The following is a 19007-nucleotide window of genomic DNA, read 5'->3' as shown; positions in this document are numbered from 1 at the left end:
AAAAATTCTCTTTCACGGTTCCATTTCTCCGACTCGCGTTACGCAACAGCCCGAGTTCGCCTTTATTAATTTCCCGGGGCAATTACGCGAACGTTTGCTGCGTTCTCGAGATTCGTCCCTAATGGCCATTCTACGAGAATTTACCGACGCTCGAACTGATTTCAACGAAGTAGTCCCTATTTACCATCGGCGTATAATATTTTGCGAGCGTATAATACCCACAAAGGTGGTCAAGGTAATGCCTCCTTTCGTTCGTGCCCGGTTCTTGCAATTATTTCTCCGAGCCACGGCCAGAGGGGGGAACTAATTTGCGCGACAACGGTTTACCCATTCCGTCGTCATATTGTCCGTGTTTAATCCATCGAGATCACCGCCCCGTAAATTCGACAGCGGCTGCTACCCATAACATTTTCATCCTCCATGCTATGTGTTTTTCTCCTTTTGCTACTTTGATTTCCTTCTTCAATACTTCAGGTCTATAGCGAAAAATATCTTCGGATATATTCTGAATCGACGATGTCTAGATTGTGGATATTTATGGAACATAAGAATTCCAAATAAAATTACTATTATAAATTTATTATTTAATACGTTTTTACTCATTTATTATTATTTTCACAATGAAAATGAGTTCTCAACTTGTGCGAAGATGGTCAAATTGCCCGAGAAGAGACCCGGAACCATCAAATGAAAGTCCACAAAAATTGACTTCTCCAACAAATTATTCTTCGACAAATATAATTTAATTTTCCACTGTAAAGTTTGATAAAATAATTTTTAATCGTCTGTATAAAAAAAATTCTTCCGACATGGTAACAAAAAGCCCAAATTTTGGTTCCATCAAAATAAGTAAAGCTTCACTAATAACAGAATAAAGGAACAAAGAGAATTAAAGGAATAGATTTACATACCACATAGTAAAATATTAATTAACCGCGTTGTCATAGGGAAGCCGAGAATTACATCGAAAAGGCATTGGCTCGATCGTAACCTCTCTCTTCGAAAATTCCACGGTGGTCGATCGTCCATGAAACTTTCTCATACCCGGTAGCCGAGAATATCCCTAGTCTACGTTTTCCGGCGCGCGTTCGTTTCGGTAATCGTGGATTATTCAGAAAGTGTATCGTAACGTCGTCGCGGCAGCACGAATCACCGAGCGAAACAGCGGGGGATCCCGATTTCGAGTAGGAAGTCGGCCCTCGCAGGACCACGCGGCAGGATATTACGATTTCTCGAATCGCAGAGTTGGCAGTGGCGCGAAAAGCGCCGATAAACGGGGCACTCGCGATCATTTTTGCGAGGATATCGCGGAATCCTAACTGCTCGCCGGGACTCTCTTGGCACAATCCCGTACCCCGGGATTGTTACCCGGCTCGCGACGGGAGGTGCTTGGCATTGCGCTTAAGCCGATAAAGGCGCCGGAGATTATTATAATAACTTTTCGGGAGCGGCGTCGCTGTAAATTGTTCGGATTGTTTTCGCGTGAAATCGCTGCGCGGCAATTTTTTAACCGCTGCGGGAAATTGATCTGGGACCAAGATGCTGCAAATATTTTCAGCCGTATTTAAATCAGAGTTAATCGTTTAGGTGATGATTAGGCTGCAGATCTTTATGCAAAATCAACTTGTTTTTCTGAATGATTTTTTTCTCTTTTTTCTCTGAATGATTCTAATAAGTTGGAATTGATACATTGACATACATGAATACTTTTAATCTGTTTACTGTTATGAATGATAGTTAATTATTCGTCTCATAAATACATAAATGCATTGACTTACTTTAAATGCAATTTACCGCTTTGCGAATCAAACATGTGCAAAATCCACCGCTGGTAAATTGAATTCGACTTTTTCGACTTTTTCGACTTTTCTAAGAATTATTTTAGAACGTTCTTTGAGATATGAATCAAAGGAACATGTAAAATAATCACAAAATACCGTGGAACAAGTTATAACAATCTTATAACGTTCATTCCAAATTATATCCTCCGAAGAATATTAAATATAATCGAAAAGCTTCTTGGAAAGAGGTAAAATTATTTCAAAACGTACAGTGTGAACAATCTCATAAGAGGAACATGACAATTTATAACAAAAGAATTTCGTAACAAGTAATAACAATTTCAGCACGGAGCATAGTACCTAATTTGTATTATCACCCTAAAAATATTAAATGATCGAAAAAATGATCTCTATTCCTCGATTAGAACACTTTATTTCTTTATTTCTCGAATAGGTAATATATCACGTGATACATTTATGTTCAGTATCAAATAGTGGTAATGTCATAGGCTGATTATAGAACCATTTTCCAAGCAAGTAGCTCCGATAAGTGCAAGAACCTGCAAAAAATGAGGACAAGATAAATATATGTTCATATATTTGAGTACTTAATATACCGATTGGATCGGTGATGCAAGCGGATAAAAGTGCATAGGCGATATCGGTTCCGACCTACATGATCGGGGTCACATAAGAAAATCGCGCCCATTGAGCAACGATTCCAACAGGTTCGCTTGTAACCGGTCTCGTTTATCGTGTCCCGTCGCCGTCACGCAAGAAATCGATTGTATTCTTACAGAGTAGTTGCTGCGTGATCGCACTTAAGTGGCCGTTGGCATCGTTTCTATGAAAGATCAACGCGAAAACAACTGATAATAAAGACCTGTGCATGATCTGCGTACACAATTATCGCCGCCCGTTACTTTCAATTTCTCATACTTTGCATACATTTTTTTCATAAAAAGCAATATGACCATTTTTAGATCGTTTTGAGACTTTTTACCCTTTTAGATTACCCTTTAAGTTATTTCTTAATTATAAATTAATTGGTATCTCGCGAATTTTACGTGCTTATTTTTATAAACGATATGAAACGTATTCGTATTAGAAATATCCAGATGGTTACAATTGATTTACTTTTATCGTTTGTACAAGTTAAATTTGTTATAACGAGGTTAATATAATTGCCATTTTGTTATATACGCTTTCTTTACTCTCTTTTAATATCACAGGTAACCATACGCATATAGATTAACCCTCTGCACTCGAGTGGTGACTCTGAGGCACCACTAAAATTACTTTATCACGTTCCAAATAATTCTTGTACTAACAAAGATTAGATTTAAAAAATTGATAAAAGTGAAACTGTTGTTACGAATCACAGGAATCAATTTTGTATACATAAAATGTTCTTTATCGTATAAAATAGAAATACTATAAGCCAGAAAAGTTATTTTAGATTTCCAGTGAGAGTGGTTTAGAGTGCAAAGTGTTAAGATTATTTTAAATTTTTCCTTACATATAAAAGTAATCAAATACGATCACGATGAACATAAGAAACTGTAAAAGAGAACAAAATATTTCTTGAAAAATTGAATTCCATTTTCGCTTGGAAAGATTAAATGTCATCCATATTGAGTGGTACCAAAAACCAATTCGACACATTATTTTGCAAGGAATCGATAAGAATGATATTTCAAATCAATTTCTTATTTCTATACTATTGTATAATCGTGTGAAGAGGTTACCAAACACGTACTTGATCGAATTGTGTCATAAATATGGATCAGCGGAGAAAAAGTTCAGGTCGCGTGGTATTCCTTTCCAAACCACAGAAGCTCGGTGGGAGATCGCGGCGACCTTGGGGAGGACGCGACTGGGTCAGCAAAGGGGACTTCAGGAAGAACGTCACGTAGGAACGTCTCGTTGCCGCACTAAATGTCGCAACCCGGGGACTCGCCATTCGTTTGAATGCGTCGTCGGGTAGGGGCGATCACTTTCTCTTGGTCGGCGCGATCGAGCTCTCAGAGTACGTTTGCCCGGAGAAACACTCGGCAACGGGTTTTTACCAAAGACGCAACCGCCACCCAGGTTTTTCGCCGTCGGTGTCCCGGTGACACACGATCGAGGGAGTAAAATCGGTTGTCGAGTCGCGACGAATATCGGTGAACTGTTCGGCGAGACGAGTGTGCCGGAAACGTGCGCAAACAGGTCGCGGTCGGGGGACTTGGATGAGCGAGGATTCGTTGGTGACTAGGGTGCTCTCTTCTGCGGTCGAGACGTGATCCGGTAGCATTCCGACAGGCTGTGGAGTTCGTTGGTGATATTGCAATTATTAGGTGAGTGGGAAAAGTGTGAATGGTGTGGACCAGTTGTCGAAACTGTTATCAGTTGTTTACCCTGTTAACGCTCTATAATTCAACATTTTTATATGTGTTCAAAATAACTGATGCAATAAATGCAATCTTGATGATGTAAATTGTCAACGAAGTTGCAAGTCTACAAAGATGAATTTATTCTGATGTGTGAAGTAAAATTTAAAAACTAGCAATGCATAAACATTTTATTGTAGTTTTGAAGGATATATAAGAGAACAAGACGACAATGTGGCTAAAAATTGAAGGAAATAAAAAATATTCTGTAAAATATTTTTTGCTAACGTTGTGATCATAATTAGCCAATGAGCAATCTTAAAAAATCATAAATATCAAATCATATATAATACAATATAGTATTGTGTATAATATCATATGAACACGTATACATAAATGTATCATTGAGATATTTAAATATAATGGCGTTATACATCAATGATATTAATTAAGACATCTCATAACAGTAATTTTATATATTAATAACTATGTATTAATAATTAGTTATCTATATTATATATAATATAGAATCATTATATTATATAATATATAATTATTAGTTATCTACATTCCATAGATAACGTTCCACGATGCGACTGAACCGCGCGTTTGTCTTCGTGGGATGTTACTTCCTGGCACTTTCTTTGGTTTGTGCGTCTCCGACTCCGGAGGAACCGGCCTTTGTACTTCCTGTACAGCTTGTCGGCTTCCCATTGATCATTGCCTCCGTGAGGCTCTCTAATTTCGTAAAGAAGTTAGCGTACTCGCTCAGTCCTGGTAAGACTTCCAACAGATGTTAATAATAATCCATTATTGATTTCTTTCGATATGAATTTTCATACTTAATTTTGGTACTTAATACACTGATATACTATGCTAAAATATTAACAATGATAAACTGGTACTTAATACAACAATATTTTACAACAAACTATTATCAACGATATTAACAATGGTAACTTTGAAAAATGTTGTAGAGATGTTGTTGTTACTCATCCCGAATGAAAGAGAGATGAAAAACACGTTTTTTAAGATTTTATGAGAATACTCTTTTTATTAAAACAAAAGTGATTTTTTAAACCCAGTCAGAGATTAGCTTCCTTCATTTGTTAAATATCAAAAATTGTTCTAAAAGGGGTTTATTAATACGACTCGAAATAGAATAAAAATAGAATAATCGTTTAAGTACAATAAAAATTGGAAGCATTTCCGTAATTCAACAAACATTGACTAATACATGCAATGTGCAATTTATTGGCCACGTGCTGGATTTAATGAGGCATCACAAATTATTCTATAATAAAAATAATATAATTCAATACTGAATTACTGATCGCTCTAAATGAAAGGTGTACACTGCTATAACTGGTAACAAAACGGAAGGAGGGATCGAATAAGTGCAATGTTTCGAAAGTCGTGGCAGCGCCGCGCGCTGATTACAAGCAGGAAAAGGAATCGGAACCGAGGCGCATAGGTAACCCGAATTCATCGTGGTTCCGCGTGTGAATCGAATTGGCGAGCAGTGAAAGCGAAAGTGTTCCACTTGTTGCGACTTCTCCACTGAAGCGTTGGAATATCGTGTAATGCAGGCGTAACACACGCTGTTTCCTGAATTCAAATTGATTCTGTTAAATTGATTCATTGAAACGGCCGACTGAAATTTGTGCGCAGCGATTAACAGATTTTATCGATCCTGACGTCCGATTACACTTCCACGCGCAATACTCAATCGTACATATTTTGAAGCTAATTAAAGTGCTATAACGGAAAATTACAAATAGAGCCATGAATAAAAACTTAAACTTTCTTTAGCGCAATTTACTCTGATTCGAGATATAGTATATGTATAATACACGCGCAATTTAACTTTAAGAAGTTTGAAAAGTATGCATTATTTATGTACTTGGAACTTATATAAAGTTGAGACACCCGATGTAAAATATTACTCGAGTAAAGGATATAAATTATATTCCCTAGGAAATATAGTAATAAGAAAGTTAGAATTCGAATTATCCTAAATATACTGAATATCCTTTATGTATTATCGTGGTATACGGAAATTGGTTAAGAGAAAGACTTTCATGCTATTACGTGGTCGTGAATGTTAATCTGATAGTTTTAAAACTGAATAAAAAAAAAAAAACGAATGATTGATATTTAATAAACCTCGGGCGAACCAACGCAAATGGAGGTGAATTAAGAATGTCAATTTTCATTAAAAGAATAATCGAAGGGGTCGTTGATTCTTATATAAACAGTTTTGAGTGATTGGATTGGTGACTGTCGCTCAGATTGATGACAGAGATCAAGCAGTGCGAAAGTTGAGATTGAAACCTGCATAATGCATTAACGCTGACTGACTGCTGTCATTGGATGACTCCGATAGACGGTGCGAGGGTCATTCCACAGATCATTTAGAGCGGAGACTAAATGCAGATTCGCCGCTCGAGGACGTCGAAAGAGTTCCATTTCCTATCAAAACAATTAAATAACAATTCGGACAGATATGTGAAATTACGAACGGAAATATGTTCTGAGAAGTGAAAAAGTAATAGAATAATTTGATTATAACATTCAAAATAATAAATTTTTAATGAAGTTTACGTTAAAATGACCGCTTTCTGCTAATGTATTAAATAAAAATCATTATAAGTTTACTTAGTTGAAGGTAGCTATTTATTTTTAATTACAGTTTTATACTCGAAACTGTGAAAATGTGATAAAACATTTTATCATGTACTCCACTGTTTTCCGTCAAGTATACACTTAGTAAGGTAATTTAAGAGCTAATTTGCATACGTAATGGCTTATATTATTTGCGGTTCAAAATATTTAAAATATTAAAATATTAGTGTTTCTGATGAGACGTGTCCTTTAAATCAGGCAGATGCTTCCAGTAAACCTAACATTTAGTGTTAATTGACAACTAGAACGAATCTTAAGGAGTTAGCGTAAATTATGAATTCATAGTTCTCAGAAGTTATTCAGCAATACGTTGGCAATCGATCCTTTCATTTTCAGGGACTTACGCAAGTCGAACGAAGAGAGACCTGCCTCTGATACACGACGAGGAAATCCTAGACGTTGGTCAGGTCGAGAGGAAACTGGTAGCTGAGCTCGGCAGCAACGTTTGCATTTACGAAAGAATTTGTGCCAAATATGCGACTCGCACGCTGCGTGAACGTAGCAAGGAACGTGATCTCGATTGGAACATTGTCTTCAGGTAATGTAGATACCAATTTTACCTCTGATAACTTATTTCTTCACTTTACACTCTTTGCTCTGAAGTTTCGATGATTGAAGTTATCCATATCTTTTGTTGCAATGTTCGAGAGTTAAATTATTTCGACAACCTCTTGAACGAATAATTTAGAAATAATTGCATCTAGACCATTTTTTAAAAATAACTTTTTAAATACTCTACTGGACATATTTTTAGTTTTAACAATACGTAGTAGAAGATAAATGTTATCCGGCTAGATTAATTCCTAGAGGAATTAAAGAACAAAAAAGTGAAAATCAAAGTATTAGAAGGTTGTTGTAAAACGAAAAACAATTTTTATACTTTGAACAAGCGAAGTGCAACTTTGTCTGGTACGCTAGAGGGATTAGTTAACTAGACAATAGCTAAAAAATTATTTACAAAAATTGCAATTTGTTGGCATAATAGAAGAATTATAGAACGCATTTTTTAAATTTCCTTTATAGGCTCGAATAAAAAAGTTAAAAAACGAGATTTAAAAATTTCTTTATTATTGAAATTTAAAAACGATACTTTAATCATTGTTTTCAGTCGTTTAATCATCTAAAAAAAATTCTAATCACCTTATCATGTTATTGCATTTTCGTAGACGTTCAAGTCATTTCGCGTCTCATTGTAGATTAGTCGTATTTCGTTTAAAAGTACAACATATAAGAATTTGCATAGTAAACTCTCCAGACAGCGCTAGAGAAGCTTTAACTGCTGTAAGCCACAACTTCCTGGCGTTCTTATAGGCAGATAAAACTGAATGCATGTAATGAAACTTGAAAACAATTTTAAATTCGCTATAGCACAAGCAGTGAAACAAGATCTGACTATCTATGGTAAAAATTAACCATCGTATTATCATTATTATACAATATGTTTAATCGAATGGTCGAAAACAATTTATGAACTAATCTCATCGTTAATGAGTGTATGCACTAAACGTTATTAATTGAAACTGCCAACTAGAATCTAAGATATAAATCAATAGTAAGGAAACGTACGAAATGAAAAATACTTATAATAATTAATAGTGAGGAGTTTAAAAGTTTTTATAGGACGCAAGCAAATAAATCTGCTGCTACCATTTTATTGAACAAATGACCTTTCAAACTCTTTATTGGTATTACTTACTCTAGCTGCGTGATATGACAGTAACAGATATTTAGCAACAACTGGTATTAACAGTTAACAAAATTCTCAACGCTACTTACTAAAACACATTCAATTATAAAATGTTTATGAATCAGAAGAGTGTCTTTTTCTGCGTTTCTTGTTAACTTAGTAATACCTAAATATATTCTTTTATTTGTATAATTTCAGATCTAAATCATTTTTCAATTTTTGTTTACTCGATTGGCAAAAGATAAATTCAATTAAAAAATTCACAGTCATTCGATTTGTGGTTAAAGCTCTTCTGCGTACATAGAAAAATAAACACTCGACATAACACATATTTTCATTACTTTTTGACAAATTTTCTAAATTCGTTTCTATTACAAATATACTCGAACAAATTGAATTTTATTAACATGTTTCAAATGCAAAAGAGTTATAAAACATCAACGATAATAAATTTCAAATCTCCAGTTTTAGTATCGTTAATTAAATTCCTTTGATTTTGTGAGAATTTTGTGAGAATTTTGTGAGAATTTTGTGGGAATTTTGATACTCGATTTTCGATATTTAACGTGATAATAATATTTATACGCCTTAAAACTATTCTTTATTCAATGTCTGATGCGGTGACCATAGAAGAATCGTCCTATCAGTTATTCAGTTATGGGGATTACTTGACCTTCGTGAATAGATTATAAGAGAGCATCAGTAAAACAAGTAGCATCCATTACGAGATTTCGTTAGCATGCTCTAAACATCGTTGCATTTTATGTAGAGGCGCATCTTTATCGGACGCGGTGCAATCGGTTGCGTAAGCTCGACCCTGAAGTTCACGGACCGCGGACTGGTTTTCCACCTTCGTCCAGGTCGGTCTACTTGCGAAACACTATTGATAGGAAGCTGAATAACGGGTCGCCTTAGCATGTTGCGGAAAACCACTGACCCATTAGTGCGACTTGCCGTCCGCTGGTGGAACTCCCCTCCGTGCCCCCTCTTTCTTCTAATCCCCTTGCATTCGAAGCTATTTTAATCGTAAATCTGAAATTAAATTTCTGGCTCATAGTTCCATTCTATGTAAGAAAGTGCATTTTTAAGCATACGATATTGATTCTTTTCATTTATACCAATAGTTTCACTATGTAACAATTTTTTAAATCGAAACTTTGTATAAAAATTATCTTGAGACGTGATAGATCAATTTTAGTGGTGCCCCAGAGTCATCACTCGAGTGCAAACTTTGATTCGCCCAAATTATACCAATAGCCATAAACATGCGATTAATTTTTCTCTCCAGAAACGTCACCCTTCCGAATGCATTACCATAGGTTTAGTATTCCGTATTCGGTATTTGACGCATCATGTTCACCTTCCTTTCAAGTAAAATTCACCCTTTTGCAAATTAAATTCACCCTTTCACGAATCAAACTCACCCTGTTATAAATCATATTCATACCGTGGGTGTTGTCAGGGTGAAATAATACGAATTTCTTGAGTAACACGAAAATATCATCGTTTGTAATGATTGCACTGCGGATCTCTGCACTTTGATTAGAACATACGAGAGTTAAATGCTATAGATGCTATAAATAATAATTTACTGATATTAGATAGTTTGAAGAAATAATTTACTTGTTTTCCTCTTACTCACTTTTGTCATAAATGCATAAAATCTACAATGTAGTAATAACCTATTAATATAGTTATATTAATAACGCTAGGTGATGAAATGTTAAACTAAATTATTACACAATTATTAAACGCTCTGTTGTATTTAAGTAGAATTGAACGAAGTCTCTGCAGTCACGCTCCACCGTTCATATTTTCCTGATATGCTTTTACATGGCACAGTGGGTGTGAAACGAAAGGGCAAGCTTTTCCATCAAAATGTATGTCATGACTGAATTTACGATAGATGCGAAGGTTGAACCTTCCCCTTTTACAACAACCCTTGAAACTTTGTGTAAATTTTCTTGGTCATTGAAAAAAATTATTTATTTATTGCGGCGTGTGTTACTGTAAAATCGCAGTAATTTCATTCAAAGCTCTAGAAAACAGAAAATCGTATTATTGTAAAAAGATAGCTTCAATCTTTAAATCTCTGGTACACTCATTACAATAGAAAATGTTCCAATATCCTCGGATACGTTTCAGTTTGCAGCATTCTCGCGTGCACTTGTTCAAAAGTCGATAATTCGTCGAAAATCTGAAATTCAGTGTCCAAATACTTCTTGCAACAACAGTATCTCATAGCGTCGTTCGTTCTGCACTCGAAGAGGACTCTGGGAAGGGCTACCTTCGCCGAACGATCCTCCACTACCCGAACCGTGCTCCATTAAACTCCTACGACCAGTTTTCTGTCAGTAGCAACCTCCAATTCATCGTCTCCCCGTCCGTTATCCCTTCTTGTTCAACCTCCACTTGATCCGGGTGCACGCGCAGGTGACAGAATCGTTTAGCCGACGTGAATTTCGTCGTCGATGACGCGTGCTGGCCATCTACGACGGGGGGCGGAAGCGGCGTCGTCGAATCGCTGATAAGCCGTTCGAACGCTACGAGCAGATAGCTCGCGACGCTCGTAAAACGGTAGAGGCGCGAGGATGAGGACCGCGGAGGGACAAACGATGGAACAGAGTTATCAGGATGCATTAGGACGGTCGTGGAGGCCGCCATTAAAGGCTATCTGCTCCCGGCGTTACTCGCAACTGAATTTAGTGGTAGCTCGTTCGCCGGTTGGCCTACGGAGAGAACGGGCTAGACACGGTAGCACGGATTTCTATTAGCTCGCCTATTGGAAGAAAGTGCTAGCAGCCCATTAGAAGGACGGCCACCTTCGCCCCCCTCCGGTACCTTTTAACGATTTATCAGCAGAATCGTTCCCCACGAATTATCGGGGAATCCGTGGAATTTTGTCGGGCTACTCCGGCCGAGCTACGTCTACGGAACATTGGGTTTCGTTAGCCCCACGGTTTCTCGAATCTGTGAACGCTCAATCTTTTAGTAGATCCTTGATTGTAGTAAATTTTATGCTGCTACCGTCTCGGACACCGTCGCTAGAGCGTGAATAGTTGGGCGGATTTAGGGTCATCCGGGGATTCGGGCTGTTTTAAGTACGTCTGGAACGGACTTAAATGCTAAACTGAATTAAGTATCTGCTTCTTCAAACGTTTTTCATCCTACTGTTTCACTGTAAAATAGGAACTCGTTTTAGTCACTTTCAGAAATAATCAACAATTACAGGTATGTTCGTCGCTAATAACTAGATTGCAGATTTCATGCATTTATGTAAAAAGCGAGTAGATCAGATACGAAATATAAGAGTGTAAGTGATTTTAAAATATTATTGTATTCTTCTTAACTCATTAAAATTATTAGGAATAGAAAGGAATACCTATCTAGATCCTGCACTTTGTAATTAGTAAAAACACTTTTTATTTTGCATAAAAGTCCACAGTCGGCTAAGAAAATTCAAATAGTTATGGATGAAAGGAGAAACGTTAAGCAATTAATTTTCTTCGGGCCAATTAGCTCGACAAGAACAGCTAAGTAAGTAAATAAAAATTGAAAGGAAAGAATCCTTTACAATAAATTACATATTTTGTAAACGTATTGTATTTAAACAAAATATAAAGAAAATTAAACATATATTATATAATTCAATATCTTACGCATTTTTCAAAGAGACTGCTGCGGATAGCTGGTTAAATGTTCGAATTTTTAACTGTACGGAGCCTCTTGCACAATATTAGCAAATTACGATGCAAATGACAACTTTTCACAAATATTCTGAACTTATATTTTATCACGCGAAAGGCCCTTTATTATGAAAAATCGTAATTCCCGAACCTATGCAACATCGCTAGAGCAGTTTTCAATTTCTATTAAAAAGACAAAGATCATCGATGCGGAAAGTCATCCCTCATTTTTTGATAACTCCTGCGCGCCCCGTGACGTGCAATTGTACGTCAAATCAGCGGATTTATATCGCTGGCCTAGGTCCTTAACCCCGATCATTAGTCGCCTTTTCCCGTAAACTCGCGTGCACGCGCAGCTGACTCGTAAAACTAACGCGGCGAACTCTTCGTTTTGCAGCGAGTACAGATCATCGCCGAATCCGATGAAGGAGAATTATTTATTGAGCGTGTTCCTGGGCGACATTATTGGCAGCCCAAGACTGTGTCATCAGCTGGCGAAGAGAGGAAGAGGCTGCGACGACGGGACGTTCACGGATTAACTGTAAACCGCTATTTATGTCGTACAAAACCGACGCCGAGCCCTGTACAGATTGTAAATATCCTGATGACGCGTATTCCGCGACTCCTCGCGCGAGTTCCCCCCTCCCCTATCGCCGTACGGCCGCCTCCGTTCCCTTCTCGCCCGTTAATCCTTCGGACGAATAAAAGCCGCCGCGGCATTCGTGTTTTCTCGCCTCCTTTCGCGTAACGAGGATCCCGTGTCGCCGCTGTAACAAAAACGACCGGCGGTTTAGCGATACTAGTATACCAGCCACTCGCTGCCGTACAATTAATTGTTACCTTTAAGGCTGTTAACGTTACCTGAATCCCCGTCGTCTCTGGCCGCGCTTCTTCACCAATTTCCCTCGCTGTCACCTTAAATTCTGCTCGTTAACCCTTAGTCGCGTAGCAATCCGCGCGTAAGTTACTACGGTTTGTTGAAAAGAGGAAATTTGTAATTCCGCGATACGTAACTGGCCGAAACTACAGAATCGCCGATGTCGCTTGTTAGCGCGACGAATGTAAGCGTCTAGATACGATTGCGTTGATTGTGGCTTCACTGAACGTCGGTTGGCGATTCGCTGCTTCCGTCTGGCGATTGTATACATGCCGCGCCATTTTCTAAAAGACGTGTTAGATAGAACATTATTAGGAAATAATTGTTATATATAAATCTCGACGACTTTTTGAAATATTTAAAGTTAAACGGGTAAAACTGTATCAAATTACTTTCCACGAAATATTTGTAAAACATGTTACTTTATAAATATATATTCTACGTCGATTTTCCGTATTGATTTGGCAGTCAAGCTGCAAAATGATCAAAGTTCAGTTCTACTGTTATCCCGTGGATATTATTATGTATAAAGCACAAAACATGTCCAAAATTCGCGCACGATGAGTTCATTATTTCAACGGTTTTCCTAAGGAAAGATTCAAGTGACATCACACTCTGTTAAAAAAGAAAGTGGTGAATTATTCATTGGCTAGTCTAAAACCGAGCCTCGCCCGTAGTGAAATTTATGTTGAAAGACAGTTATGTAACAAGTAGACGTAAGATAGGCGTCATGGAAAATTAAGCAAGAGACAATATCGCGTTAAAATATCCCAGAAATTTCTGCAAACACTGCCAGAGCAACGATGAGTACTTGTGTCATTTACCAATTCCGTGTTCAGTAATGAATAAAACATATTTAATATACATGTTATAACAGTGTGTTCTTTGTTGCATTCCCGAAATACGGTGCGGAAATTTCTTTCTTCTTTTCGAGAATTTGTTTACAATTTATTTCTTGTCAAACAGTAATTCTGATCTTTATTTTAATCTGTAAACTTCTTTAAATTCTGTATTCTTTTCCAATTATTGATTGCTGCCACTGATAGCAACTTGTCAGCTTTATATACTATCTGCACTTTGTATTCTGTAATTAATATTTTTCAGTTATTATCAGACTGTGGATCTAATACATCGACATTTTAAAACGCTTTATTCTGTTCACTGTTTAAAATGAGATCCACTCATTTTTGTCATAGATTTGCAAAATCCACAGTCTAGTTATTCTACTAGCATTATGGCAATATATCCTCCAAAATAGCTATAAAAAGATAACAATTATAAGTTGACATATAGGTGAACTTATCCAGAAGAGAAATGAAAAGGAAATGTCACTGTTTTCTTAGAAAATCAATTCCCTTTAAATAATTTGTTTTTATTCATTCCATGATTGATATAAGTGTTGCTATCTGTTGCTTATTTATACAGAAACCAACTGTATTGATTAATGGATCGAAAAATTCTTTGAGAAAGATGGATTCGCACTGGGTAACTCATTTTCAATGAAAGACGGACTTGCATTGAACCATTTCGTATGTATATTATCGAAATAGTTATCTAGTTTATTCGTTTGCTCCAATTCACTCGTTTGCATTTGGTTATTCCGTATGTGTTATTTAAATCTTGTTCATAATTTTGTTGCACTCCTGCGCTTTCTCTTTCCTCTTTTCTAAATATCTGTATCATTCTTTCTTGTTCCTTTTAGACTTACGTCGCGCCAGCTCTAAGTGTCTCGGTATCAAATACTGTATTTCTTATTTTATTTCCTTATCCTTTCCTATAATGCTTTTCATACGTTTTATTTCAATAAGATCCTTAATTCCAATAACTTTAAGTTCTGATTACATATCCAATAAAATAGCAGCTGCGCAGCGTCCTTATATATTTCGAACAGATTATTGCGCTTGTAATTATAATAATGTAATTATAATAACAATAATAATGAACTGTGCTGAACGCGAGCAAAAAGTAGGCACGTGAGACCGCGAAGTGAGAGTAGCTCACGATGACGTTTCGCCTACCTACGCCTCTTCGGCCGACTTTGTGTACGAAGAGAGGCTCCGAAGAAAGTTCCAGTTGCCCGTGGAACTGTGACACGATCATCCGCGAAGTGAGTCACTCATGCGAGTCGTTTGAAACCGCGTCGTTTCAGTCGTGCAAAATCGCGTTTAAAACCAATAGGACCGTTCCGAATACAAAGAAATTTAGCGCCGTTTAACACCGCGAGAATTTCATTCGCGTCGGTGTCGATTTCTTTGCGAAATATCACCGCGAAGCGCATAAAGTTCGACAGATTTCTCCTCGTGCAGAAATCGGAACGGTTTCTCCTAAAATTGATACGTTAAATCGTGGCAGCATGTTACGGTGAGCCGAAACGAGATTCTTGAAAGAACGCGGGTATCCAGGATTCCCGGTAGCCGTAAAACCGAGAAACAAGGGTGGAATAGGAGTGGCGGAAGATTGACGTCCAATTTCGACGGTTGAAACAGAGAAGTCACGCGATGATATTCCACTTCGTCCTTATTTGTTTCCTTGTTCGCTTTGACGCTCGCGCCGAGGATCAGTTTCAAAGGTCTGCCCAGGAAATTGATGGCGCTCGTTACTGCGACTTCGATGGCACTCGAAACAACTACGGCGCGGCTGATTTGATACAGTGAGTAGAAAAATCGTATCGTTGTTATCGTGGAACGGGACAGACCGCCGGATAATTTATCGTCGTCGCGTATCGTCGCTTAGGTGTCTCGATCAGTTGACTGGCGGCCTCGTCGATCCGGAGAACGGAGGACAGACCGGCAGGAAAAATCAGTGGAACGGGTCAACGGGCAGACAGATGTCTTTCACTGATATTTTCACGAGTCTGCTGGACCAGGGACAATCACCGGTACGTTAAAAATCATGCGAATTTCAATAAATATTCTCAGTGGTTTATACAGTTGACGTAAAAAGTATTTTTACACCCATTAAAACGGAATAACTTTTTTATAATTGGGCCAGGTGATTTAAATTTTTTTGCAATGTTAGAGGTATTAGTTTATTAAATAATGGCAGAAATTTTGTTTTAATTTATTAATATGATCTTGAATAATTTTGAAGTAATTGTGACAGTCAATTTCTACTGGAATAGGATCATATTAAAACTGTAGAATTTATGGACTTATGACAAAAAGTAAGAGATCAAATAGAATATTACAAAGACGTTAGAAGAATTTAAATATCTTGTTACATTGTTTTTAACTCCTAACAATTATTAAAAGAAAGATGTTTTCATTTTGGTTATGCTTCTAATGATTAAGGTTGATCTCTTTCATTTTTAATAAAGATCCGCAAATATACAGGATGACTCACTTAAATCGACCCTGTCGAATATTTTTATTATTTTGAACGCGTCGGGGGCATTTAAAGATGAATTTTATTTTATCAAATGGAATTATAAATTTGTTATTATATTAGACGATTTTAGTAATACAGTGTTAGCACTTATCTATTTAAAGTTGATGTTCAAAAATATGACCATCAGCCTCAATGCAAAAAATTTACTCATCTCTAAAATTGGAACACTTCTGGAACAAATTTGGAATATGTTTAAATGAGTCACCCTGTACAAATACGAGGTATTAATGAAAGTAATCAATTTTAGTGTCGAAATTTCCTTGCAAAGTCATCACACGAATAAGACAAGTTTTTCTTTTATTTTAATCATCATAAGCCACAAATATATTTATAGTTCGCTAACCGTCGTTTAAAAAATTGAGAATCATTGAAACGGATCGCTCGCGTCCGAATCTTTCGAGGGCGCTTGCTATGCGAAAGAAAGGAAATTGATGGAGCAGTACCGAAATACGCGACAGTAGCTCCCACGCGAAGTTTCCGGGAACTTTTCTACTTATAGCCGCATCAGACCGCCTCCTTTCCGGCGGATACGACGTCTGGCTACTACCAATCGAATTATCCGGCAATATCAGGTGGAATGTTCGATCTTCCGGCTGGATTTCGGCTGAATCTCCTGGACGCCCTGTCCACCATATCCAGCCACGACGACTACAAGTGCGTGCCCAGGATACTCTGCGAAATGGCGAGCGGAAAACTTCCCGGGCGATCTTTAAGCAAACAAACCTCCAATTTCTTCGACATCTTCGGCAAAAACGCTCTCATGGAGTACGTTCTCGGCCACGATCGAACCGTGATTCGGGATTACCAGCTTCGTCAAACGAGCTGATATAGCCAGAGATTCGATGTTCCTCTACCGGTTCCTGTTTTCAGATGGCTGACCAAAATCGACGTCGCGGGCCATTCTCCTTTCTTGAACTTCGGCAGAGCGATGGTTCTCGGTTACAGCAACAGAGGCGACTCTGTCGCGTGCTTCAGGGCATTCCCGAAGTGTCCAAGGGACCCCAGTCAGCTAATTTATTACTTGAATAATTATAACGGAGGGTTCTTCCGACTTTTCAACAGAATACACATCGGGAAACGTGGGGAATTCGATCGTTTCCGTAATCAGCGACGTAAGTCAATACAGAGTAAAGAGAAAATTCTACCCCCACATTTGCTTATTTACATTTAGCTGTTTAAAAATGGAACATACAATAAATACGAACAATTTAAACAAGATATTGATCATAAAACAGCATAATAATATTTATATTAAATCATCAAAATTTCTTCTCCTTCGTTGTATCTTCGAAACCTTTCTCGAAAATTATTCACGTTTATTGTACACTCGGTTACGGTAATTTTGTTTAATTTAATAATAGATTTACAGCCACTTCGACCCCAAATCTAAAATAATTTTTCTACCTACTGTATTCCTATTTTACATAACAAAATTTATTCTATGCATATGGAATTGAGTCCTGTAACTCATATAACAATTACACTTTCAACAATCTTTTAAATCCAAGCTTCGACGATATCTTTAAAAATATCGCTACAAAAACGCGTTAAAACAATTCTAATGGCGCCGCAGAGTCGCCATTCGAGTGCGAAGGATTAATTTAATCCGTCCTGCGATTTTTGAGGAATTTCTATTTCTAAATCAAACTCTACTTCTGATTTATTTTTGTAGGTGATCATCCCGTAATTAAAACGCAAGGGAGAATCATAACCGGTTCGTCGATCGATGCCGACACGCCACGAGGTTTTGGCAGCGACGTTCAATTCCCAGTTAACGAAGACTTCAAGGACAACAACGAGATTGTTTTCCCAGACGAAAGGTTTCCGAGGAGTGAGTTTGTAACGAATGATATTCCTAATTACATACCGACGTCAGAGGAGAACGTTTGGCAAAGTGTTCGCGTCCCGTTTTTCCCTCAGGTAAGAGCATGAATTAAAAATATTTGGTAACATCGAGTGACAATTATCTGATTTTAGGTGTCGTACGGTAAAAGATATTCTCGGTTGCGATTCCCTTGAATCGTTACAACAAAGACGTAAGAAAATTAAGAGATTCCATTTTAGTCACCGTCACAAACCACCCCAAAGCTGTTAATACTAATCAATATTTATATAGATTTATCTTATCGTCTCCTACACAGTCTATAATATTTATAATTCGTCTGCAAATTTATGCAAAATACAAATTGTCTGCGTGTACCGTAAAAAATAAGATGACTTAATGACTTAATAGATACATCGAAAATAGATTTAGTAAATCAAAAGTAATATATTGACATTGTTAAATGCGTAAAATCCGCCGTCTATTTATGATTCTTATAAACCCTATAGAATATAATTCGACTAAGAAATATATCAAAAATTAAATTATAGAAATAATTCTATAATTACAATATCTGAAAAATATCAAAATCCAGTCATTTTTATTGGTCCGGTAGTTCTAGCGTTAAAAACGAGACGCGTTCATAATGCAATGTTATCTCATCGTATTTCACGTACTCGTAATGCACGCGGCGACTTCTCGTTCGTGTA

At 37.2% G+C, this 19007-nt stretch overlaps 2 protein-coding genes across 2 annotated transcripts; both read left to right on the top strand.

The window, feature by feature from the left end:
- Nucleotides 1–4743: 4743 nt before the first annotated feature.
- LOC144476271 (uncharacterized) lies at nt 4744–12750 on the top strand. The gene is made up of 3 exons (XM_078192980.1): nt 4744–4930; nt 7175–7376; nt 12609–12750. Exons 1-3 carry the CDS (start codon nt 4744–4746, stop codon nt 12748–12750), a joined length of 531 nt encoding a protein of 176 aa, XP_078049106.1.
- A 2836-nt stretch (nt 12751–15586) lies between these two features.
- On the top strand, nt 15587–18519 carry LOC144476359 (uncharacterized). The gene is made up of 6 exons (XM_078193173.1): nt 15587–15738; nt 15822–15966; nt 16975–17240; nt 17346–17587; nt 18148–18395; nt 18453–18519. The coding sequence occupies exons 1-6, from the start codon at nt 15587–15589 to the stop codon at nt 18492–18494; spliced, it is 1095 nt and encodes a 364-aa protein (XP_078049299.1). The 3' UTR covers nt 18495–18519.
- Nucleotides 18520–19007: the final 488 nt, after the last annotated feature.

The sequence above is a fragment of the Augochlora pura genome, chromosome 10, assembly GCF_028453695.1.
Source record: "Augochlora pura isolate Apur16 chromosome 10, APUR_v2.2.1, whole genome shotgun sequence".
In the NCBI taxonomy this organism is placed as follows: Eukaryota; Metazoa; Arthropoda; class Insecta; order Hymenoptera; family Halictidae; genus Augochlora; species Augochlora pura.
This window is presented reverse-complemented; position numbering and strand designations above follow the sequence as displayed.